Below are 26,037 nucleotides of genomic sequence, written 5' to 3'. Positions count from 1 at the left end.
TGATTTTTATACTTGATTTATATGTGAATCCCACATTTCTCCCTTATTATTATTATTATTATTATTATTATTATTTTAAATAAAATGTTGAAGTGGTAGGTAGATGCAAGATAAAGGTAGAAAACATAATTTAGTCAGCTCCAGAACTTTTCATTACCGCAGACAGAAACTGCTCCCATTAAACACTAACTCTCCCCCCACCAACGTTCTCCTCCTGCTTCAGCCACTGGGATCCTCTATTCTACTCTCAAACTCAATGAATTTGCCTATTCTACATACCTCACAGAGTATTCCTCAGGGCTGTACAATTTAATTCCATACCTCTGGGTATAAGTTCTTGTTAATGGGAAACCTAAAGTTAAAAGGCCTTGAGTGACAAAAGCAAAATCATAGAGTAAGCCACACCAAACTCCCATCCTTCCAGAAACATAAAAAAAAAAAAGCCAGAACGACCAAAGTCAATTTTGTCAAAACTCAGGAAAAATAGCCATAGGTATACAGCCACACAGTAAATGCTGAATCAAGAGAAGGGCAATGTGAAACTGGTAGGGAATCTTTGTGGCATTTTAAAATCCTTGCCTTAGCCTCAGCCCCTCTCCAGCTCAACAACAGCCTTTACGACACCAGCACATGCTCCCCATGTGGGACCCTGGTCTCTGGTTCCAAAGGGAGAAGAGCAGACTTTACTTGCAAATGATTGAGTTTGTAAACTAAACTGTATGCTTAAAATGGCAAATTTAAGTTATATATTTTACTTTAATAAAAAAAAAGAAAAATGCCTTCATTTCTGTAATTTCATGTTATGATTCTCTAAGCTACTGTATAACTGAATTCTTCAAACTGCCTTACTCGTTTATGCTTATGGAGTATCTTGGCCATAATTCTGGAAGATGGATCAGAACTAAATTTTAATAATAGTTTATGTAGTTCATATGCCAGACTCTCTGGGCTTTGCTCCTAGTTTTCCTGCCAAATCTCCTCACTCTAAGATTCTGGTTAGTGACATGCAAGTAGACAGGAACTTACCATTTAGTTGGCTGAACACAGTTAAGTAGTAAAAAGGAAATATTCCTTCCCCTTCCCCTCTTCCTCAACACTTAAGCACTAATATTATGGGTGAGATAAATCTGAAATGAGCCTACATCCTTCTGACCTGACCTGGGGTCAAAGGCATACCTTATGTAATAATAGGGCATAACTTGCCCTTTGCTTCACAAGGCATGGTCTCCTCTTGTGCCCTCTGGTGGCAGCCTCTGCCTTCAGAGGAGCAGCACACTTAGGAGCTCTGGCTGCAGTCAAGCTGGCCCAAGGCTTAAGGTAAGTGACCTGACTATTCTCACCCTGGCTGTTCATGGATTAATGGTGAAGGTGAAGTACACCTGCACACACAGTGCAGTCAGCGCTGGGAGGCACTCAGAGCGGCGGCACTGATCTCTCCACTGAGCACTGGGTAAGTGGTTTCTATGTCAGTACAGGTATGGAAAGACTTAGAACAGCCCCTGGACTTTATTTTAGGCAGCTTCTTAACAATTACTATTACTATTTCAGGACTGGTTGGAGGGACACAACTCAAACAAGGCTGAAGGACCACCCCTTTTATTAACTAAGGCATCTATGTTTAAGTGCTTTAGGAGAAATGTGCCATCACAGCAGACTCTGAAGGATAGCAACATATAAACCTTCAAAAGAATATTCTTATTTTCCTATCAGGTAGATGCCACGAAAGGCATCTTTCTTGAGTGGAAGGAGTGGCCCATTTCATAGCTTGTTTGCTTTGCTGAGCTCTAATTACTCATTAGAAATTTTAATGAACCACACTCAACCTCTGTCTAGATCTAGAAGCCTACATTTAAGCACCTCTGCCTCCAGCCACAGTGTCTAGAACTCAAAGACCATAATTTATTTTCTCCTTTCATATAAAAGGCTCACTAAGGATACACACTGAGTATCCTAAACTCAATATTTAGATTTACGGATACACAGTGGATCTGAAAAAGCACTTCAAAAAATGAACTTGGTGAAACACAAAGGGAATTTAGCAAACACATGCCCATAAGTGCTCCCCAGGCCTGTTTAAGGCCAGAGTCTGCATGTGTATCACTCTAAGTGGTAAAAGTGGCCACTCCCAAGGGCAGTTATCCCCTTTCTATCACAGTGCTTATAGCTACTCCCTCAGGTTTGACCACTGCCTAGAGTTGCTCCAGGCTGTTTTCAATTCATATGCAAGGCACAGTTGGCACACAGAAATACTGCTGGGATTTAGGCTCTAAATTATGTGTAATATGTCAAGTGGCATCAATGTTCGGATTCCCTAATTTTCCTCTTAGAAGTTTGACTAGACCTGATACACTTTAACACATTTTATTAAAAACTAAAAATATGCAAAGGATTCCCTTAAGTATGCAATTGATTATGTTAAACTTCTCATCCAAATCTACAGACAGCTCGAGCACCAAAGTTTCCAATCCAATTAATACATTAGTTTTCCACGAGAAGTGCTGCTAAAACCCAAATGGCTGAATTTTACTTTAGCTTCCGGTTCATTCCAAGCATACTGAATCTATCAGCTATCAAATACAATATACTTCTTGGTTCTTCAGGACAAATAAAAAGATAAATAAAATTACCAATTTGATGTGACCTTATAAGAAACCTATCTTCTTATAAATTGAATTACACATACTTTGTTTAACAAATATAAAGGCATACACTTAAATTCAAAACTTAAAAATAGTGTCTATCTTTGGAAAAAGGGGAAGAATCTACATATCCAAAGCGTAAGGTTAAAGGCACCAGAGGGAGGAGTGAGCACGTGGGACACTGATGACGTGCCGAAGTCCCCAGCTGCTGCCCCCTCCCAACCTGAAAAACGTGCCTTAGGTTAGCTAATTCTCGCACCGCTAATAAATTTAAGCTCTGCCTCCTCCTACCTTCTTTAAAAACTCGCTGCCTGCCCTGCTGAGTGTGACTTCCCCAGCCTCCATTTCCGTAGACTGGGGAACATCACCCGGGAATTGTGCTCAAATAAACTGCCTGGCCCTCTGTTGCCGCTCATCGCCTGCTTTTTTCAGCTAGAATTTATCTTACATTTGGTGCCGAAACCCAGGAAGGAGCGTGAGCATGTGGACCTGACCAGCCATCGGCAGCCCTGTCCCCTCCTTCCCTGACCCAGGACCTCAGCCTGCTCTCTGCTGCGTGGACTATTTTCCAGTGAGTCCCTCAGTTTTCCCCAGTCTGTCTCCCTTCCTAACTCTGTTTCACCTGGTCTGTTCAAAATCATAGCTACGTCCAGGTTAGGGCATTCGGCCCACCCTCTGCGGGCATCCAGCCTGCCCCTGGCCCTGCGATGTGGGAGATGTCCCTCACCCAGGCTCCAAGGACGTCTCCCTTGACTTGGTGCACTTGGGACGCTGGGCGCTCTTCTCAGCGGGATTAGTTGGGAGGGTGACACAGACATGGGGAACCAGCCCTCAAAAGCAGAGGCTCAGACCCCACTGCGGTGTCTCATTTCTAATCTGGCTACTCTATATTTGTCCCGGGAAGCTCGCAAATGGAAGCTAGTCTTTCTTTGCTCTGAGGCCTGGCCTCAGTATCCCTTGGACAACCAATCTCACTGACACCCTGAGGGAACTTTCAATTTCGGCCTCCTCACCGACTTGACTAATTATTGCCACCGAAGCGGAGAGTGGAGTGAAATCCCATATGTGCAGGCTTTTTGGACTTTGCGCTCCCGCCCAGACCTTTATGTTAAGTGTTCAACACCTAACGTTCTCCTGGCCTGATATCCAGTTAAATATTTTCAGCCCCTACTCTGCCCAGTCCTTCTTCCTTTTCAGAACCACCAGAAGACCTTAGCAAAGCACATTTTAAAAATCCCATGTAATCAATTACTCTTCTTGCTGTACTTATGCAAATAATCAAGCCAACTGTTAATTATTCTCTTAATCTAGCTACTTCTAATAAAAAGAGGGTGATTTTAGAAGTATTGTTTCAATAATGCAGTCTTATCTATACTAAATCCTAATACTAGTCATTGAGATGTAAACTCGATCCAGAATTCTAGTTTCCCCGTGATACCTGGCTATGATTCTCAATTAGACTCTTCATATTTCTAGTTCTCATATTTAGCCATGCATTCTTAATCTCATCAAATTTGTTCTTCCAGAATAGAAGCGCCAACCTTCCGAAGCCCTCTCAACTAACTGACCAGTGATAGAAACCTAGCTGCACCCTTTACTGCGCCCCCTCTCAGCATGAAGCAGCCAGAGCAGTCGTTGCCCCTTTTCCCTAGCAGCAGCTAGAGTCTCTATTTTTAAAAGAGAAAATGAGACAAAAACTGTGGGCTAAGACAGAGTGAAGTGAAAGCCTCTAAAAAAGGCAGAGCAAGATGTTTGCAGTCAGAGCAATGTAACTACATGCTAAGAAACCACCCCCCCTCACGACGCCCCTTGTCAGCTGGAAGTAGCCAGATCAAGTCATCGCCCATTATGACCAAAAGGCTGGAATGTAAGGTTAGAGGTACCAGAGGGAGGAGTGAGCATGTCAGACACTGATGACATGCCAAAGTCCCCGGCTGCTGCTCCCTCCCAACCTGAAAAATGTGCCTTAGGCTAGCCAATCCTTGCGCTGCTGTAAATCTAAGCTCTGCCTCCCCCTACCTTCTTTAAAAACTTGCTGCCTGTCCTGCTGAGTGTGACTTCCCCGGCCTCCATTTCTGTAGACTGGGGAACATCGCCTGGGAATTGCGCTCCAATAAACTGCCTGGCACTTTGTTGCCTCTTGTCACCTGCTTATTTTGGCTAGAATTTATCTTACACAAAGGAAATCAAATTGCTAAATTTTCCTTACAGCCACCCCCCCTTAATATTCTATAATCTCCCAAAAGCTACTAACCCCATAAATTCTCTTTGCATTAGTGGAATCATAAGGAAGATTAAGAAAACTAGTAGTTAACTCTGAACTTGCAATAAGTTAAAACACAGAGAAACATGCTAAATGGCATTTAATTATTACATCAGTGTAATTCCAATACAAATTCCATTACATCAGTAATCTTTCAATTTTGCAAAGACAAAAGACTATATCCCAACTGTTTATCACCAAGCCAAATACCACCTCTAGTTGTGAAACAGTTTTATGGAGATATAGTACACATAAATGCAATTTACCCACTTAAGGTGTACACACGGTTCAACTAGCATACTCAGTGCTGTGCACCCATTCCCACAATCATGGTTAGACTCTCTTCACTACTAAGAAAGAGACCCTGCACTCCCTTCAGTATCACCTCAATCTATTTCCGCCAACTTCCCCAGCCTGAGGCAGCCACAAATCTCCTTCCTGTCTCTACTGACTTGTCTCTGGGCACCTCATTCCAATGGAAGCATATAAAATGTGGCCTTTTGTGACTGCCTTCTTTGACTTGTGAAGTGCTTTCACATTGTAGTATGTATCAGCTTTATTCATTTTTACTGCCAAATAAGATTCTATTGTATAGCTGTACTCTCTACCTGCTCTTGATTTGTGTCGTTACATTTTTCACATATTTACTTATGTGCTTTTTTCAAAATTAGGGAGTCAGATGTATATAATAACTTCATGGAAAATAAAACAATAAGGGAAAAATACTTTTAATGAATTATAGCTCTGATTCTAGGAATGATGTTTAGAAACTATTATTTTAAATAAATAAAGAAGATATCCACTCTTCATAGAAATCATGATCAAGCAAAAAGTTGCAGTTAAAAAAAAAACCCAAAAGGAGACTAATCAGAAAATTATTTAACATGGGAAAGCTGAACTTTAACAGTATAGAATTGAGAATCTCAGCTAAAGTCCCTAAACATCCCACGTAAATTTATGCTTCCATTAAGCTGAGTTCCATGAGATCAATAACAAAATATTCTCGATTTTTAAATAAAATTAAGACAAAGCCTTCATTCATGCCTGTGTTAATATATATTTAACTGTACTAATACTGAAATTTTTGGAGGTGCATTATTTCTTAAATTTTTAATATAAATATCACCTTTCTATATAGGCATCACATTTAAGCGCATGACTGAACTCATGAAAAAATAACTAGGCAAGGAGCAGAAAACTGTCTGACTGTCCTGCCTATACCACCATATGTCCTGGGTTCCACCAGGCACTCTTGAGAAAAATAATGTGACGAGAGCTACTGTTACCTTCTCTCAGGGTGCTTGTCACACTCTGAGACATGGCCAGGCCAGCTGCGGTAGGCAGCCTCTGTGGTGCCCCTGGGACCCCTGCCTCTTGTATTCATGCCCTTGTAAAACCTTCTTCCAGTAAGTACGTACTGGACTTAGTTACCTGTTCTAACTGATGGAATATGGCAGAAGTGATGGGATGTCACTTTGAAAACTACATTGTGAAAACAGTGTGGCCTTTAACTGGAATGCCCTCTCTCGGATTGCTAGTCCTGGGGAAAACTACCTACCTTGCTGTAAAGCACGGTAAGGTATTGTGAGGCCAGCCACATGGGGAGGGACTGAGGCCTGCCAAGTGCCATGTGAGTGAGCTGAGAAGCACAGTCCCCAGGCCCAGTATAGCCTTGAGATGACAGCAGGCCTGGCCAGCAGCTTGGCCACAACCTCAAGAGATACGTGGGACAGAGGCACCAAGCTAAGCCATGCCCAGATTCCTGACACATGGGAATCATAAAATAATAAATGCTTGTTGTTTGTTGCTGCTCAATTTTTGGGAAATTTATTATGCAACAATAGATAGGTAATGTGAGATAAATAATATATAAAACAACTAATACACAGACCATGCAAAATTCTTCAATCTTCTGCTTTTTGATTTTATTCTCTTCTTCCCTTTCCCTACATGGTTGTGTTTTACTCACAATGAACAGCATGCCAGGAGTCCTGAAACGGAGTGGTCTACTGCAAAGAGCTAGAGAATATGAAATTCCACCATTCCAGCTATCAAGCTGGGATCATTCTGAAAAGTAGGTGATATGTTACCCCAAACTATTAAGCCTTAACTGAGCTTTCCAGTTTTCTGGAAAATAGGGTTTTCTTTCTTTAGCAGTCAGAACACCCAGGAGATCATATTTCAAGTTCATCTCCACCATCCTCCAAATTCTTCTCTCTGGTCCACACACAATGACCTGGTGTCCATTCTACAAGCAAGTGGTGCTCCCTCCTGCCCCAAGGCACACCTCTCAGAACTGACTGAAAAGTATTTTGCACCACTGTAATGTTATTGTTTAATGCCTGCCTTCCCCCTAAACTCCATGAATAGTACATAGGGTTAAGGCAAGATCTGTCTTGTCAGATTCAAACATTTGCAACAGTAGAAACTCAGTGAAAGTTAGTGAATCACCATCATCATTATTATTAATCTTATCAAGAGAACCTCACTGCATAGCAGAAGTGGCACAGAAAACACATTTGGCTCATCAGGAGTCCTGGATTCACATCCTAATTCTTACCCTCTCCTCTGCAAAGAAGGGCAAGTCTCCTTCTGGATTAAAACCTTAACTTTCTCATCTGTAAAACTTATAGGGTTAAAGTAGGTCAACTTTAAGATCCTTTCTAGCTTTCTGAAATCTACATCTTTAGCCAAAATCACAGTCCTGAGATCTAAACCAACTGTCTGTCCACATGTCCACTTGGGTGCTAAAGGACCTCAAACACCTTACCTCAAATCAATGCCTTCTGCCCTCTTCTCCCCAGACGTACTCCTTGTCTCCCTGTATTCCCACCTTCAATAAAAGGCATTAACATGCATCTGGGCATACACTAGACAACTGGAGATTATCCCAGACTTTTTTTTTCATACCTAATCTATGATTCAGTCCAGTCAATTCTACCTTTTTAACAACTCTGAGTTCACTTACTTCTTTCCAGCTCCATAGCCTACTCCCTTGGTGCAGATCACCAGCATCCCTTGTTTTTACAAAGGGATTTTTTACAAAAAAAAATCCACTGATTATTACAAAAGCCCCTTAACCTGTTCCACTGCCTCTGATCTATTTCCCCTAGATTCATCCTTACCTTTTATTCTGCTCCAGCCAAACTGCATGCTGACAGTTCCAAAACCCAGGGTCTCTCCTTGTTTTCTGGGTTTTAGTCCATGGTATGCCTGCTAATCTCTTATGTCCTTCCTCTCCTTGTTATCCCCAGCTCCTACACTTGGTTAGCACTTATTTGTCCTATCTCAGCTTAGATATCGATTCCTCCTAGAGCCTTCCATAACCCTTCTTAGCATGTGTTTCCACAGCCATGTGCTTACTTGGTGCCAGTCATGATTCCCATCTTGAGACTCTTATACTTAAGCATACAAAACTCAAAGTCAGGATCAGCAACAGTTTAAAAGTGCCTGGCATACATTTCTCAACCACTGTCTATTGACTTAGTAACCCTGTATGGTTATACAAAATAATATATGAAAAAATTTTATAAGGGGAAGAATTCTTCTGTTATGTAAAGTCATCATCTAGTCTGTTCTAATAAAATCTTTTTGTGCTAGGAAGAACAATGGACCCCAAAGACATCCATGTCCCATTCCCCAGAACCTATAAATATGCTATATTTTTACATCACAAAGGGGAATTAATGTTGCAGATGGATTTAAGTTTGCTAATCAGTTGACCTTTAAAAAGGGAGATTATACTAAATTATCTGGGTTAAACCCACTGTAATCACAAGGGTCCTTAAACGTGGAAGACTTCAACATGCATCTGCTGGCTTTGAAGATGGAGAAAGGTGCCACAGGCTGAGGAAGGCAGGCAGCCTTGAGCTGTAAAGGGCAAAGAGGCTGATTCTCCTCTGGAGTACTCATGTAGGAATACAGCCCTACTGACACCTTGATTTTAGCTAGTGAGACCATGTCAGATTCCTGACCTATAATGGTGTAAGGCACATCTGTGTTGGTTTTAAGCCAATAAATTTGTGGTAATTTATTACGGCAGAAATAGAAACCTAATACACTTCTGATACTGGGGCTTTTAATTTTAAAGAGAATTTTAGCTAGTTAGCTTAAGTCCCTTCTGATTCTAAAGTTTTTTGAATCTATGTAAATCAGAAATTCTTTTATTCTATTCTTACAGAGGGAACAGCTACCCTTCAGAGGATATATGATTTGTCTTTACTGATTAATTCCTTTAATGATTAATTTCTAAAGAGTAAAGAGAGGCTACTGTTTTAGCAGGTAATTTTCCAAAGAAATTTTAGTCTAGAAGAGCTAGAACGTCTACTAGGAGGAGAGATAAGGTAAACCAGGACTTCAGAGTTACAGAAGTTTAGTGTATAGTCTGTTAAGAGTTAAATTATCCACTTTACCTACTTAATGAACAGAATGGGTTACAATCCCAAAATACCAATCCCAGCACCTTCATTCTTCCTACAGGAGTTTAGCCAGGCTTTTACATTTTTTAATTTGAATGCACTTAGGTAAGGTCTGCACAATTCTATCCATCAAAGCCCACATCAATCCCAGCAATCTTAATTCTGGCCAGAACTACCAGTGTATAATTTACTGGACTGACTCCACTAGGACTTCAGTTTAGAGGCCATATATAAAAGTTTTACTGTGGTTGAAGTCAGGTATGTAAAAATGCAAATATGCCTCGAGGTTTCATACTTTATGGCATTACCAGCTATTACTTTAGATACCAGTCAGCATGCCAGCAGGCATGTTATACCAGAAATTCTACTAGGATGGCACTGGAAATACGTTTTTAGGAATACACATTAGGCGAGAGGGGCAGGAATAGGTAAGCCTGAAAACAGAGTATTAAAAAGTTCCCAGGAGATAAGAAAGATCCTAACAGAAGAGGTAAGATGGACTTAAAATCAAATTGAATAAATTTCTTAATTTTGCTGAATATTGCTCCTAGCCACGCCATTCAAAAATCACTTTGTGACCAAGTGCTTGGGCACATGACAAAGTGCTTTATGTAAAGGATTACTCACTGTAAGGACAGTCTTTGCAAGACATGTAGAATCAGCTCTCCTACAGACAAGGAAAAAAAGGCTCACGGAAATGGAATTACTTTTCTAAGGTCACATACATAGGAGATGCAGAGTCAATATTTAAAACCAAAGTCCTCACTCTTCTCACAAGCCTGACTGACTCCAGGCCACAGATCCACTGCCCTTGTTTTCCTCCAGCTCTCATGCTCTCTCTGGCACCTCCCTGCTGCCACATTGTGAAAGCCTCCCAGGAACAAGTCAGGGCACTGAATAGCATCTGGAAGGGTCTTCCTTTCTCAATTTGCATCTGCAGCCTATCTCTGGCTTCCTGCCACTTGGTGAGCTGTTAGGTCAAATGCTTAGATACTATGGTAACTAAATAAATAACTGAAGTATGTTGTTATGGCAACCACCAGACACTTAATCTGAACTTGTCTCTTCCCACCACACAGAATGTAAGGGCTAGTGGTTGCCAGGAGCTGGCGGGGGGGGGGGAAGGGAGGAATGGCGAGTGGCTGCTAATGGGTACAGGGTTTCGTTGTAGGGAAATAAAAAGTTGTAGAATTAAATACTGGTGATGGTTGTACAACTTTGTGAATACACCAAAATCAGTAAATTGTTTACTTTATATCAATGAATTTTATGGCATGTAAATTACATATCAATAAAAAATTGTAGCTAATAAAGAAATCAGATTTTAACAAGTGTCAGAGATGTAGAAGAATTGTAACCCTCATATATTTGCTGATGGGAATGTAAAACAGCATAGACACTTTGGAAAACAGTTTGGTAGGTCCTCAAAAAGTTAAAAATAGAGTACTTATGACCCAGCAATTCTACTCCCAGGCATATAGAGCCAAAAAGCCCCACATATGTCCATATGAAAATTGTCTGCAAATGTTCATAGGAGGACTGTTCATTATAGTCAAAAATAGATACAGTCCAAATGCACATAAGGTAATGAATAGATAAATGAAACGTATATCTATGTAATGGAACATTATTCAACTATAGGAAAGAATAAAGTACTGTCGCATGCTACAACTTGGGTGAACTTGAAAACATGTTAAATGAAAGAAGCCAGTCATAAAAGACCATATTATATGATTCCATTTATATGAAATGTCTTGAGTAAGCAAACCTATAGAGAAAGAAAGTAGATCACAGGTTGTCTACAGCTGGGTTGACTTGGTGGTGAATGGGGAATGATGACAAATGGGTATGGAGTGGTATGAAACATTCTAAAACTGATTGCAGTAATGGTTGCACAGCTTTGTGAATTACTAAAAATCACTCCATTGTACATTTTAAGTGTATGAATTGTATGATATGTGAATTATATTTCAATAAGGCTGCTAAAAACTTATAGACTCATTTTCATTTGTTTTTAGGATAATATTTACCTAAAGCAATGCCAGATTTAACTATAAGGCAAACTTGACATAATGCAGCTTGAGACCCTGCTTAGTCTATATCAAAGGGATTTAATTCTCTTAAGGAAAAAGAAAATCTCATAATATAATGACAACTGGACATCCCTGGGGCCCAGTTCATGGTTATAGTAGGTCTACAGAAATTCTGCCTCCAGAAAACCTGTAAATAATGACATGTCTTCTAATACTATTGTTCAAAATTTTTCCAAGAACCATCTTTTGGACACATGAAAAATTACTACAAATTAAAGTAAGCAAGCATAAAAGTAAATAAATTCACTAAATGTGTGTTTCAAAAAAAGTTTTGAGAGAGCATTTACCTATAAAAAACTAATTTCTGGTTTGGAATTGATTATCATGCTTTATATTTCATTTCACATTTGACAATCTATTTTATTATCACAAACGTACTCATCTGCAAAAGTCTGAAACTTTATTTGCTTAGGATCACAGAATTTCACAATAAAAAGAAGAGTAAATATGCCCATGTTTAGACCTATAAGCATAAAGTCTGCACTGTTAGTTTGGATTCAGATAATGGATTAGGGAGAAACAAGATGGAAGACATCTTTAGGGGGCTTTTGTAGTACTCCAGCTAAAGATCATGATGCTGAAGAGTGGCAACAGAGATGGACAGAAATCGACCAACTAGAGAGATCACAGGAAGATACAATCACTTGGACTTGGTGATTGGCTATGTACTGAGAAAAGACAGGCTTCAGTGATCTCTTGGGATAAACTGAGGAAAACTCCCCAGGCAATCCTAAAGCTTCCATTCTGGGTCTAGAAAGGGTAGTTCACTCTCAAAAGAATCCTTCTACTCACTTTAAAATTCTTTTGCTCACCCAAACCTACTTTCTTTTAATTTAACAACATAAGTTAAAGTACAAATAAAAATGTACCCCTTACATATTAAAAAACCCTACAGATATAAAAGTGAATTATCAAATAGTAATAAAGTTTACACTCTACCATCTCTATTCAGAAATTGAAGAAATTCACAGCTCAGAAAGGAATTTAATAAATAAATGAAGATGAACATCATCATTATACAGATGAGGAAACAAATACAGAATAGTTTAGTCTCACCAAGTGACCCAGAACCAGAAATAAAATTTGAACTTAGGTTTTACAACTCCTAATTCAGTTTTGTTATACTCTTAAACTCACTTTATATAAGACACATAAAATAATTTTTAAAATATTCTGTATAAAGACTATCCCTAAGTTATATAAATCAAGTATTTCAAATATACTAGGGTAAAGTAATTCTATAACTGCCTGCTCATGGGATTATAAATACTAAATAACTAAATTATATAAGCACACCTAAGGAAACTGGAATATGGTCACAAGAGGAATGAATAAAAGGAGCCATAATCTTGATGCTATGACAGACCCTAATACATATGCAACTAGGTTTCAGGTATTATAAACATCACAAAAATAAATCAGATAGGCACAAATTGTCCTTGAATTAGTTATTGAATAAATTAATTTATATATAAATAGCACTATATACAACATCTGTTTACCTCTGAGTCTTTTTAAGAAAATGTTTTCATATCCTGTCAAAAATTATTTTAATTTTCAGTTCATAAGGGAGAGCAAAGACAAAGGGATAAGTTAACTGGAAAGCCAAATTACAAGACACATTAAAAGTTATCAAATTACCTTACTGAATAAATAAGGATTTATCTGTAGAAACTGTAAATTCTCACCTTTTACATCAAATTAAAAAATACAAAGAAGATTCTCAAGATGGCGGTGTGAGCAGGGTGGCAGAAATCTCCTCCCAAAACCATATACATTTTGAAAATACAGTAAATACAACTATTCCTAAAAGAGTGACCAGAAGATACAGTACACCAGCCAGGCTACATCTACATCGGTGAGAACTCAACATCCCAAGGAAAAGGGTAAGATACAAAGCTGTGACCCTGCGGGACCCGAGCACTCCTCCGATCTCAGCTTAGCAGCGGGAGGAAAAGAATCAGAGTGGGGAGGGAGTGGAAGCACAGGACTGCTAAATAACCAGCCCTAGTAATCTGCACCAGGAGCACAGACACACATTGCATGGTGTATTGGATATTAGAGGAATGGAAAAGCAAAATCCGAGACAGACTGTGAACAGGTTCCCACAGACAGCTGCCCTGGGACAAAAGAAAAGTAGGCGCTTTAAAAGTCTTAAAGGGACAAGGGTTTAACAGGTGGACAAAATCATACTGGCACACTCAACCCAGGAGGCTGGGAACTTTAAGGAACTTCAGGCACCCTAACCCCTGGGTGGTACCACAGCTCCAAAGCCCCTCATGTCAATAAGCAGCATGCCATTCATTACCCCACACGGGCATTGCAAGCAAACCGGCTGACCCGGCATTGCTGGGGAACAGCAGGGGAGCAGCCCTGCCCACAGAAACCACATAGAGGCTTCTCCCTGCGCATGCACCCAGCCCAAACCCAGAAGCTGTACCCTGAGTGCGGTGGACCGGCACAGGCAGTGGAGACCAGCGCAGAGTCTGGGAGACACAAAGGGGCTTTGTTCCCACAGGGAACACATGTTGCTCCCTGCCAACACCCACCAGTGCCCTAGATCATCCCAAGGGCTACCCCGCCCGCAGCAGCTCAGTGCATTAACCCAGAGGTGGCCCCCTGCACGAGGTTCACTGGCACAGGCAGCGGAGAAGGGCAAGGCGACCAGCAAGCAGGAAGGATCTTTGTTTTCCCAGTTGACACATATGCCGCTTGCCAGCAACCACTCCCATCAGCATGAAAAGACAGAAGAACCTTGTTCAGTACAAAATCCCCCAAACACCAGAGAGAGGGCCTGGTGAGACTGAAATCACCAATCTTCCTGAGAAAGAACTCAAAATAAAAGTCATAAGTATGCTGATGGAGCTACATAGAAACATCTACGAGCTAAGAGATGAATTCCAGAGGGTGATAACAAATATGAAACAATGGAATGACTTAAGAGCAGACTGGATGAGGTGGAAGAAATTGTTAATGGAATAGAATTCAGAGAACAGGAATACAGAGAAACTGAGGCAGAGAGAGATAAAAGGATCTCTAAGAATGAAAGAATATTAAGAGAACAGTGTGACCAATCCAAACAGAACAATATTCACATTATAGGGGTATAAGAAGAAGAAGAGAAAAAGGGATAGAAAGTGTCTTTGAAGAAATAATTGCTGAAAACTTGCACAATCTGGGGAAGGAAATAGTCTCTCAGGCTATGGAAGTCCACAGATCTCCCAACACAAGGGACCCAAGGAAGACAACACCAGGACACATAATAATTAAAATGGCAAAGATCAAAGACAAGGACAGAATATTAAAACCAGCCAGAGAGGGAAAAAAGATCACCTACAAAGGAAAACTCTTCAGGCTATCATCAGACTTCTCAGCAGAAACCTTACAGGCCAGAAGGGAATGGCATGATATACTCAATGCAATGAAAAAGAAGGATGTCAAACCAAGAATACTGTATCCAGCAAGATTATCATTTAAATATAAAGGAGGGATTAAACAATTCCTAGATAAGCAAAAGTTGAGGGAATTTACCTCCCAGAAACCATCTCTACAATGTACTTTAAAGGGACTGCACTAGATGGAAGTAAGCCTAAGGCTACATAGCTGTCACCAGAGAAAATAAACCACAGCAAAGAAAGCAGATGAACAAAATACTACTCAATACAAAATAAAATCAACTACCCAAAAAATTAGTCAAGGGAAACACAAAGAGTACAGAATAAAACACCTAACGTATAAAGAGAGGAGGAGGAAGAAAAAGAAGGGAGAGAAATAAAGAATCATCAGACTGTGTTTATAATAGTGTAATAAGTGAGTTAAGTCAGATGGTTAGATAGTAAAGAAGCTAACTGAACCTTTGGTAACCACAAGTCCAAAGCTTGCAATGGCAATAAGTACATATCTTTCGATAATCACCCTAAATGTAAATGGTCTGAATGCCCCAATCAAAAGACACAGAGTAATAGAATGGATAAAAAAGCAAGAACCATCTATAGGTTCTCGTCAAGACACTAACTTCAAACACAAAGACATACACAGACTATAAGTGAAGGGAGGGAAAAAGATATTTCATGCAAACAATAGGGAGAAAAAGCAGGTATCGCAGTACTTGTATCACACAAAATGGACTTCAAAACAAAGAAAGTAACAAGAGATAAAGAAGGACATTACACAATGATAAAGGGCTCAGTCCAAAAAGAGGATATAACCATTATAAATATATATGCACCCAATACAGGAGCACTGACATATGTGAAACAAATACTACCAGAATTAAAGGAGGAAATAGAATGCAATGCATTCATTTTAGGAGACTTCTACACACCACTCACTCCAAAGGACAGATCCTCCAGACAGAAAATAAGTAAGGACACACAGGCACTGAACAGCACACTAGAACAGATGGAACTAACAGACATCTATAGAACTCTATACCCAAAAGCAGCAGGATACACATTCTTCTCAAGTGCACATGGAATATTTTCCAGAATAGACTACATACTAGGCCACAAAAAGAGCCTCAGTAAAGTCAAAAGACTGAAATTCTACCAACCAACTTCTTGGACCACAAAGGTATAAAACTAGAAATAAATTGTACAAAGAAAACAAAAAGGCTCACAAACACATGGAGGCTTAACAACATGCTCCTAAATAAGTAATGGATCAATGACCAAATTAAAATAGAGATCAAGCAATATAAGGAGACAAATGAAAATAACACAATGCCTCAACTTCTGTGGGACGCAGCAAAGGCAATTCTAACAGGAAAGTACATAGCAATTCAGGCCTATTTAAAGAAGGAAAAACAATCACAAATAAAGAGTCTAAATTCACAATTACTGAAACTGGAAAAAGAAGAACAAATGAGGCACAAAGTCAGCAGAAGGAGGAACATAATAAAGATCACAGAAGAAATAAATAAAATAGAGAAGAATAAAACAATAGAAAAAAAATCAATGAAACCAAGAGCTGGTTCTTTGAGAAAATAAACAAAATAGATAAACCCCTAGCCAGACTTACTAAGAGTAAAAGAGAATCTAAACACATAAAGAGAATCAGAAATGAGAAAGGAAAAATCACGATGGACACCCCAGAACTACAAAGGATTATTAGAGAGTACTATGAAAATCTGTATGCTAACAAACTGGATAACCTTGAAGAAATGGACAACTTTCTAGAAAAATACAACCTTCCAAGACTGACCAAGGAAGAAACAGAAAATCTAAACAGACCAATTACCAGCAACGAAATTGAATCAGTAATCAAAAACCTATCCAAGAACAGAACCGGAACAGATGGATTCACCACTGAATTTTATCAGACATTCAGAGAAGACATAGTACCCATTCTCCTTAAAGTTTTCCAAAAAATGGAAGAGGAGGGAGGAGCCAAGATGGCGGCATGAGAAGGGCGGAAGAAATCTCCTCCCAAAACCATACATACTTTTTGAAAATACAACAGATGCAACTGTTCCTGAGGGAGAGACCAGAGGATGCAGTACAACAGCCAGGCTACATCTACATCTGCGAAAGCCCAGCATCTCACGAAGGGGGTAAGATGCAAGTCGTGGCTGGGAGGGACCCGAGCACTCCCCTTGCCCCAGCTCACCAGCAGGAGGATAGGAGTGGAAGTGGGGAGGGAGTGAAAGTGAAGGACTGCTAAATAACCAGCCCTAGTAGTCTGAACTGGGAGTGCAGACACACATTGCACGGTGTGCTGAATATTGGGCAAATGGAAAAGTAAAATCCGTGAGCGGGTCCCCACAGCCGGCTCCCCTGGGACAAAAGAAAAGCGAGTGCTTTTGGAAAGTCTTAAGCGGACAGGGACTGCACAGCTGGAAGGAACTGTTCCTGAGGAACTTCAGGTGCCCCAGCCCCCTGGGTGGCAACGCAGTTCTTAGGCCCCTCACCACAATAAGCAACCTGCCATTCGGTCCCCCCAGATGGCATGGACCTGCCCACAGCGGCAAAGCAACTGGAGAGCAGCCCCACCCATAGCAGCAGAGCAGCAGGAGAGGAGCTCCGCTCACAGCAGCCGCCTAGAGTCCCCTCCCAGTATGCAGCTGCCCAGGCCAGACCCAGAGGCCGCCCCAAGCACCCAGCTGCCCGGCACAGGCAGAGGAAGCTGGGGCATGGCGCAAAGGGGCACCATTCTCGCAAGAGAGCACACCCAGTGCTCCTGCCACTTCTCACAGGGCTCTGAGCTACCCTGATGGCAGGCCTGCCCATGGAAGCTTGGGGGATTGACCCGGAGGCTGCTCCAGGTGTGCGGGTAACCGACACAGGCAGCGGAGAAGGGCAGGGTGACTGGCAAGTAGGGACTTTGTTCTCCTAGCTGACACTCGTGCTACCTGCCTACAACTAACTACCTCATCACCAAGAAAAGGCAGAAGAATTTGGTCCAGTCCAGAATTACTCAGACAACCCCCAAGAGACGGCCTGGGGAGATAGATTTAACCAATCTTCCTGAAAAAGAATTCAAAATAAATGTCACAACCATGCTGATGGAACTGCAGAGAAGTATGGAAGAGCTAAGGGATGAAGTCCGGAGGCAGAATACAGAAATAAAACGATCTCTGGAAGGCCTTAAGAACAGACTGGACGAGGTGCAAGAGACCGTTAATGGAATAGAAATCAGAGAACAGGAATACAGAGAAGCTGAGGCAGAGAGAGATAAATGGATCTCCAGGAATGAAAGAATATTAAGAGAACTGTGTGACCAATGCAAATGGAACAATATTTGCATTATAGGAGTACCAGAAGAAAAAGAGAAAAAGGGATAGAAATTGTCTTTGAAGTAATAATTGCTGAAAACTTTCCCAAACTGGGGGAGGAAATAGTCTCTCAGATCATGGAAGCCCAAAGACCTCCCAACACAAGGGACCCAAGGACGACAACACCAAGACATATAATAATTAAAATGGCAAAGATCAAAGACAAGGAAAGAGTATTAAAGGCAGCCAGAGAGAGAAAAAAGGTCACCTACAAAGGAAAACCCATCAGGCTATCATGAGACTTCTCAACAGAAACCTTACAGGCCAGAAGAGAATGGCATGACATATTTAATGCAATGAAACAGAAGGGCCTTGAATCAAGAATACTGTATCCAGCATGATTATCATTTAAATATAAAGGAGGGATTAAACAAATCCCAGACAAGCAAAAGTTGAAGGAATTTGCCTCCCCCAAACCACCTCTACGGGATATTTTAAAGGGACTGCTCTAGATGGAAGCACTCCTAAGGCAAAATAGATGTCACCAGAGAAAATAAAATCACAACAAAGAAAGCAGACAAACCAAATACTAATTAACAGCAAAAAATAAAATCAACTATTCACAAAAGCAGTCAAAGGAAACACAAAAGAGTACAGAATAAAATATCTAACATATAAAGAATGGAGGAGGAAAAAGAAGGGAGAGAAATAAAGATTCATCACACTCTGTTTATAATAGCTTAATAAGGGAGTTAAGTTAGATGGTTAGATAGTAAAGAACCTACCCTTAAACCTTTCATAACCACGAATCTAAAGCCTGCAATGGCAATAAGTACATATCTTTCAATAATCACCCTAAACATAAAGGGACTGAATGCACCAACCAAAAGACACAGAGTAATAGAATGGATAAAAATGCAAGACCCATCTATATGCTGCCTACAAGAGACTCACCTCAAACCCAAAGACATACACAGACTAAAAGTGAAGGGAGGGAAAAAGATATTTCATGCAACAATAGGGAGAAAAAAGCAGGTGTTGCAGTACTTGTATCAGACAAAATAGACTTCAAGAAAAGAAAGTAACAAGAGATAAAGAAGGACATTACATAATAAAGGGATTAGTCCAAGAAGAGGATATAACCATTCTAAATATATATGCACCCAATACAGGAGCACTGACATATGTGAAACAAATAGTAACTGAATTAAAGGAGGAAACAGAATGCAATGCATTCATTTTAGGAGACTTCTACACACCACTCACTCCAAAGGACAGATCCTCCAGACAGAAAATAAGTAAGGACACACAGGCACTGAACAGCACACTAGAACAGATGGAACTAACAGACATCTATAGAACTCTACACCCAAAAGCAGGAAGATACACATTCTTCTCAAGTGCACATGGAATATTTTCCAGAATAGACCACATACTAGGCCACAAAAAGAGCCTCAATAAATTCAAAAAGATTGAAATTCTACCAACCAACTTCTCGGATCACAAAGGTATAAAACTAGAAATAAATTGTACAAAGAAAACAAAAAGGCTCACAAACACATGGAGGCTTAATAACATGCCCCTAAATAAGCAATGGATCAATGACCAAATTAAAATAAGAGATCAAGCAATATATGGAAACAAATGACAACAACAACACAAAGCCCCAACTTCTGTGGGACGCAGCGAAGGCGGTTCTAAGAGGAAAGTATATAGCAATTCAGGCCTATTTAAAGAAGGAAGAACAATCGCAAATGAATAGTCTAAAGTCACAATTATTAAAACTGGGAAAAGAGGAACAAATGAAGCCCAAAGTCAGCAGAAGGACGGACATAATAAAGAGCAGAGAAGAAATAAATAAAATTGAGAAGAATAAAACAATAGAAAAAAATCAATGAAACCAAGAGCTGGTTCTTTGAGAAAATAAACAAAACAGAAAAGCCCCTCGCCAGACTTATTAAGAGAAAAAGAGAATTTACACACATCAACAGAATCAGAAACGGGAAAGGAAAAATCACAATGGACCCCACAGAAATACAAAGAATTATTAGAGAATAGTATGAGAATCTATATGCTAACAAGCTGGAAAACCTGGAAGAAATGGACAACTTTCTAGAAAAATACAACCTTCCAAGACTGACCAAGGAAGAAACAGAAAATCTAAACAGACCAATTACTAGCAATGAAATTGAAGTGGTAATCATGAAACTACCCAAGAACAAAACCCCTGGGCCAGATGGATTCACCAATGAATTTTATCAGACATAGAGAGAATACATAATACCCATTCTCCTTAAAGTTTTCCAAAAAAATAGAAGAGGAGCTCACTGACCTGAATGAAATAAAGGCAAATAATCCCATTAAAAAATGGGCAGAGAATCTGAAGAGACACTTCTCTAAAGAAGAAATTCAGATGGCCAACAGACACATGAAAAGATGCTACACATCGCTAATCATCAGAGAAATGCAAATTAACACCACAATGAGATATCACCTCACACCAGTAAGGATCGCCACCATCCAAAAGACAAACAACAAATGAACATGTTGGTGAGGATGTGGAGAAAGAGGAACCCTCCTCCTGTACTGCTGGTGGGAATCTAAATTAGTTCAACCATTGTGGAAAGCAGTATGGAGGTTTCTCAAAAAATGAAAAATAGAAATACCATTTGACCCAGGAATTCCACTCCTAGGAATTTACCCTAAGAATTGCAGGAGCCAAGTTTGAAAAAGACATATGCACACCTATGTTTATTGCAGCACTATTTACAATAGCCAAGAAATGGAAGCAACCTAAGTGTTCATCAGTAGATGAATGGATAAAGAAGAGGTGGTACATATGCACAATGGAATATTATTCAGCCATAAGAAAAAAATAAATCCTACCATTTGTAACAACATGGATGGAGCGAGAGGGTATTATGCTCAGTGAAATAAGCCAGGTGGAGAAAGACTAGTATCAAATGATTTCAACTCATCTGTGGAGTATAAGAACAAAGAAAAACCTGAAGGAACAAAACAGCAGCAGACTCATGGAACCCAAGAATGGACTAACAGTTACCAAAGGGAAAGGGACTGGGGAGGATGGGTGGGAAGGGAGGGATAAGGGGAAAAAGAGGTATTATAATTAGCACACATAATGTCGGCGGGGGGGCATGGGGAAGGCAGTATTGCACAGAGAAGACAAGTAGTGATTCTATAGCATCTTACTATGCTGATGGATAGTGACTATAATGGGGTATTTGGTGGGGACTTGATAATGGGGGGAATCTAGGAACCACAATGTTGCTCAAGTAAATGTATATTAATGATACCAAAAAAAAATACAACAAAAAAACAGGCTATGGATAGAATGACTATATTCCTAATCAGCCAAAGCAGCAGAAAAGAGCAGAAGATGCGAGGAGGCACTCTGTGTCGGTCGGGGAAGGCGGTGGTGCTACACTACAGGGTCTCAGTCCAGGATGTACCAGAACACTCCAGTTCAACATGCTTCTAATCCAAAATAACCAGGCTGCCTTTTCCTAAGGTTGCCCTGTGATTTAGGCAAAAAATCCATAGCTCCAAACTTTAATTGCCAAACTATTTACCAAATGATAACTACTCTGAATTACTTTGCAACCGAAGTGATATAGTGGCAACTAAAGGTAGATGTCTTATTCAACATTAGCGTCAGATGTATATTAATATATGTTAATATATGTTATTCACCTACTAAGTGAGATGGAATATCTTATAAAGAGTTGAGTAACACTGTAGTATCACAAAAATTCACGGGTTAGAGATCAAAGGCACAGTAATGACAGAAGGACAGTTTTAAGGCCAATATTGGTAGAAAGTGGTCTAATTTATAGAGGAAAGAGAGTGTACATTTGAAGTATCCAGTGTGAAAACATGCACAAAGAGTATCAATTTCAGCACATCTGCTATAGCAAAATATTGGGAACAGCCATAAAGAGGTGGTTAAATAAATGGTGGTGCACCCATTCAATAAACACTGTGCAAAGACATCACATGCATGGCACAGCACATGGCTGGAGCCATATGTGCTACTTTAGAACCAGCTCCAGAATGTATTCAGAGAAGCAAAACAAGATGCAGGACAGTGTACAGGGTATAGATGGAAAGACCATTTACTTTTCGTAAAAGAACAGCATAAATGGTAATTTTCTAAAAGCACCTGCTGGTGTCTTCTTGGCAGCACCCCTTTTGCTTTTTGCACTTTTCTTTCCAGGTATTACTCTGTCCTTTTCCAAAAAGGCCTGTCCATCTCCGGGGCCTTCACGAGAAATGCCTTTCGAATTCTCTCCCGCAGCCACCTCACAGGGTGGTGTGCAGCCATCATTATTGTTGAGACTGTCCTGTGCAAACACTTCAGGCCTGCCCATGGCACTGTCGCTGCCGGTCAGAGGCTCACGCCCATCCCCACCAAGCTGATTCTCATTTTCGTCTGATGCAGAGGGTAAGTGTGTTACTCTACTTTCCACGCCGTCACCAGGATAACACCCATCTTGTGGTTCTATCTGCAGATTATATGTAGGCGTTTCGCTGTCATCCATTAGAGCATCTTTTGTTGAACCATTTACGTTTCATTAGAGTCCTTCAATGTCTACAATGACAAAAAGAAAAAAAGCAACTTCATTTCCTAAACCCTAGACTCTCAGTGATCTTTCATTTCCCTTTTCTCTTGGGTTGTCCTGCTCTAAGTAGGGAAGAGATGGAAATGACCTAGGCTCTTTCCCACTGGCAACCCTACCCAACCACACCTAGTTCTTGCTCAAATACGGTTGTTCTCAAACCTGGCTGCAGGCTTATTACTTGTGGAGCACATCCAGATTCTCTCCTAGACCAATTAAGCCAGAATCTCTGGGGACTGAGCCCAGGTATGGATATATTTTTTTAAGTTCTCTAGGTTATTTTTACGTGCATTATGTTGGAACCACTGTCTTAACGGAAGAAATTACTGACTAAATAAGCTTATCTCCTAAAATCAATCACTCATGTTATCCCTGAGGACGTATCGGGCAAGTGAAAGTTGTATAAATCCTTGTCTGGAGCAATATTTGCAAATGAAGACATTTAAAGATATTTTTAAATAAATTGCAAAAAGGCATGTGGGGGAAAATTTAGGTAACATATATTATTTATACCATATTCTCATTATATCTTTCACTTCCTAAAAATAAGCCCTGGAAAGTAACTTAGAATTGTCAGTGAATTCCTTTCATACAACAAAAAGGGGTGGAGGTGGTGGGAACATGGTAAACCCTAGGCTATGGACTTTAAGACTTAGAAGAATCTAAATCTGAAAAGATATAAATAGATTCTAGGGACTTTATCAGTCATCTTTTATCCCCTTTTATCATCCCAAAGTATGTTACTATTTTAAGGAAAATTCCAGCAGCCAGATTTAGAAATATTTTGCTTGCCAAACATTGTTTTGGATTTGAATAAAATATAATGTTCCAGTAATTCTGATAAAAACCTCAGTGATAGAACTTTTTAAGTTCTCCAAGTTAATAAACAGAAATGCTTGTTTGTTCTTAAGAACATGTAAATAAGGTACAATTCTTTAAAAACATGAAAACAAAAGTATAAAATAAACATTAGCTCTGCACTGATTTTATCATATGCTTTCAATATATTTTGTAACTGAAATATGTTACTTGATTCAGACATAAAAGTACTACTTGGTAAACATTAAAAAAGTATATAAATCTAGCTGGTTTAATTTTCTTTAAACTATATACCACCTACCTCTACTAATAGGCATGTAATATAAAAAGTAAAATGATTTAACTTGAGCAGAATAACTTAGTTTAGCCCTAAAATAAATTCTTAATAGAGTATATATTTTAATTTTAAAAAATAGCTATTATTTTAATGAAGTGTCTTCAAGATCACTATCATGAGAGAATCAAACTCAAATGATTTTTAAAGTGCATGAGGCTAATATGGTGCTAACAACCCAAATGTACAATAATGGATGACCAAATAAAATGTGGTCTATTCATATAATGGAATATCATTTGGCCACGAAAAGGAATGGAGTTCTGATACATGCCACAACATGGGAGAACCTTGAAAATATCATGCTAAGTGAAAGGAGCCAGATACCAAAGGAGAAGCGCTGTATGATTCTGCTGCACAGATGAAAGAGCTGTAACCGGCAGAGGTAGGAAGTAGACTAGGGGGTGAGAAGAAAGGGAGTAACTTCATTAATGGTTGCGGACAGTTTGCTCAGGGCGATGGAAAGATTTGGAAACTGGTGATGGTTGCACAACAGTGTCAATGTAATTAAAGCCACTTAATTATATACTTAAAAATTGCTAAAATGGCATTTTTTTGTTATGTTATCACAATAAAATAGTGAAAAGAAATTTCTGGCTATACAGGACAAATGTCAGCCCTTAAAACTGGTAACAGTTTTCTAATTTTTAAATCAAGTTATATTCTAATATGTATTGGCAGTTGAAAGGATAAAGGTTTTACTTTTACCTAAAAATGACACAGAGGTCACTTGGCAAAAGGGATAGTGGGAAGTAGAAAGCCATCCAGAGAGCCCCAAACAATGACAATTACTTCTTGTTGACTCTCTAACATGCCGTAGAGACTGTGCCAGGCCAGGCCTTTTATATATTTTATTTCTAATCCTCCAAACAAGCCTACATGGGAAGTATTCACACTGTGTTTTAGATGAAGAATCTGAGTCTCGGAGAGGCCAAAATAACTTGTGTAATATCATATTCCAGGGAAGAAGCAGAACTGGATCTGAAACCAGGTCTCCCTGATCTGAATTCTGTGCAGTAGAGAGTAATGGCTGAGAGCACAGGCACACTGAGGCTCAGTCTGGCTCCAGCATTTGTAACAAACAGTGTGTCTGGCCTTAGGCAAGTTACCTAGAGTCTCTGAGGCCCAGTTTTCTCATTTATAAAAGCACAGACCTGTAATACCTACCTTGGAAGAGTCATTTGTGAGTAGGAAAAGGACTTAACAGAGTATGTGGCCCATAGAAATTGATCAATAAAAGTCAGCCATTACTACTTCCCAAGAAATCACACAGTTTGGCATTAAACACTGGTAGGTTTATACAAGCAGGCCCACAGCCTTATTGCAGGTTCAGAAACAGAGCTATTCCAGAACTCCTGGAAATGCTTAGGGTCTCGATGATGGACTAATGCTAACCCGCATCATTTGAGAATGCTTAAGTATTAATTTATGATGAGGAATATCTCATTCATTTCTGGAATCCTTAAGCATCTGTTCTATGCACTGTTTCAGATGATTAATATAACTAGAAATAAGTGATTAAAATTACAGATCATATTTCACAGCTTTGTTGTGCATCATGTACCAGGAACTGAGTTAAACTTCAGACCAATATTCACATTCAATCCTTAATTACCCTAGCAGATCAGTAATTTTTAGTCCCTTTATACTAATGAAGAAACCATGTCTCCTATCTTGTCAAAAGTTATTCAGCTAGTAAGCTTAGCAATGGACTATGGTTCTAAGGCTGTACTCTTAATCACTATACCTTAAGGATGACAGAGAGAAGGCAAGTCAAAGAATATTTCGGTCCAGCTGTGGGATACCTCAAAGAAAAATCACCCTACAGCAGAAGACACATCTCAAATGACCACAATGTTTAAGTTCTTTTAAGTTCTTTCCTTCCCTGGGAACTGCTAGATCCACGATACACTTTTCCTGCATGATCCACCTTACTCTGCTGAGAACTTTTATAAAAAAGATATACCAGTATACTATTTATGTAGCTATTATCAGTAAAGTAGGTATTCCTTCCTTTGGTCCCTAAAACATTTTGCCTTCTACTATTTTGTGATGATATAATTAGTTTAATTCTTCAAAGGTATCTATCTTTGTAAACTACTTTCTAATACTGACTCTTATG

General features: G+C 39.7%; 1 protein-coding gene across 5 annotated transcripts in view; it reads right to left on the bottom strand.

Annotated features, from left to right (window-relative positions):
• CNST (consortin, connexin sorting protein) overlaps positions 1-26,037 on the bottom strand; it is a 141,828-nt gene that overhangs the window by 76,643 nt on the left and 39,148 nt on the right. For 4 of the 5 annotated variants that reach the window (XM_036918392.2, XM_036918393.2, XM_057507855.1 and 1 more), the window contains exon 2: positions 22,306-22,734. The exons of the other annotated variant lie outside the window; for it this stretch is intronic. In XM_036918392.2, coding sequence (XP_036774287.2) covers positions 22,306-22,684 — 379 coding nt within the window. In that variant the 5' untranslated portion in view covers positions 22,685-22,734. The remainder of the gene's footprint in view (positions 1-22,305; positions 22,735-26,037) is intronic. 5 annotated transcript variants of the gene reach the window in all.

The sequence above is a fragment of the Manis pentadactyla genome, chromosome 9 (assembly GCF_030020395.1).
Source record: "Manis pentadactyla isolate mManPen7 chromosome 9, mManPen7.hap1, whole genome shotgun sequence".
In the NCBI taxonomy this organism is placed as follows: domain Eukaryota; kingdom Metazoa; phylum Chordata; class Mammalia; order Pholidota; family Manidae; genus Manis; species Manis pentadactyla.
The sequence above is the reverse complement of the archived record's forward strand: the minus strand, read 5'-3'. Positions and strand labels throughout refer to the sequence as shown.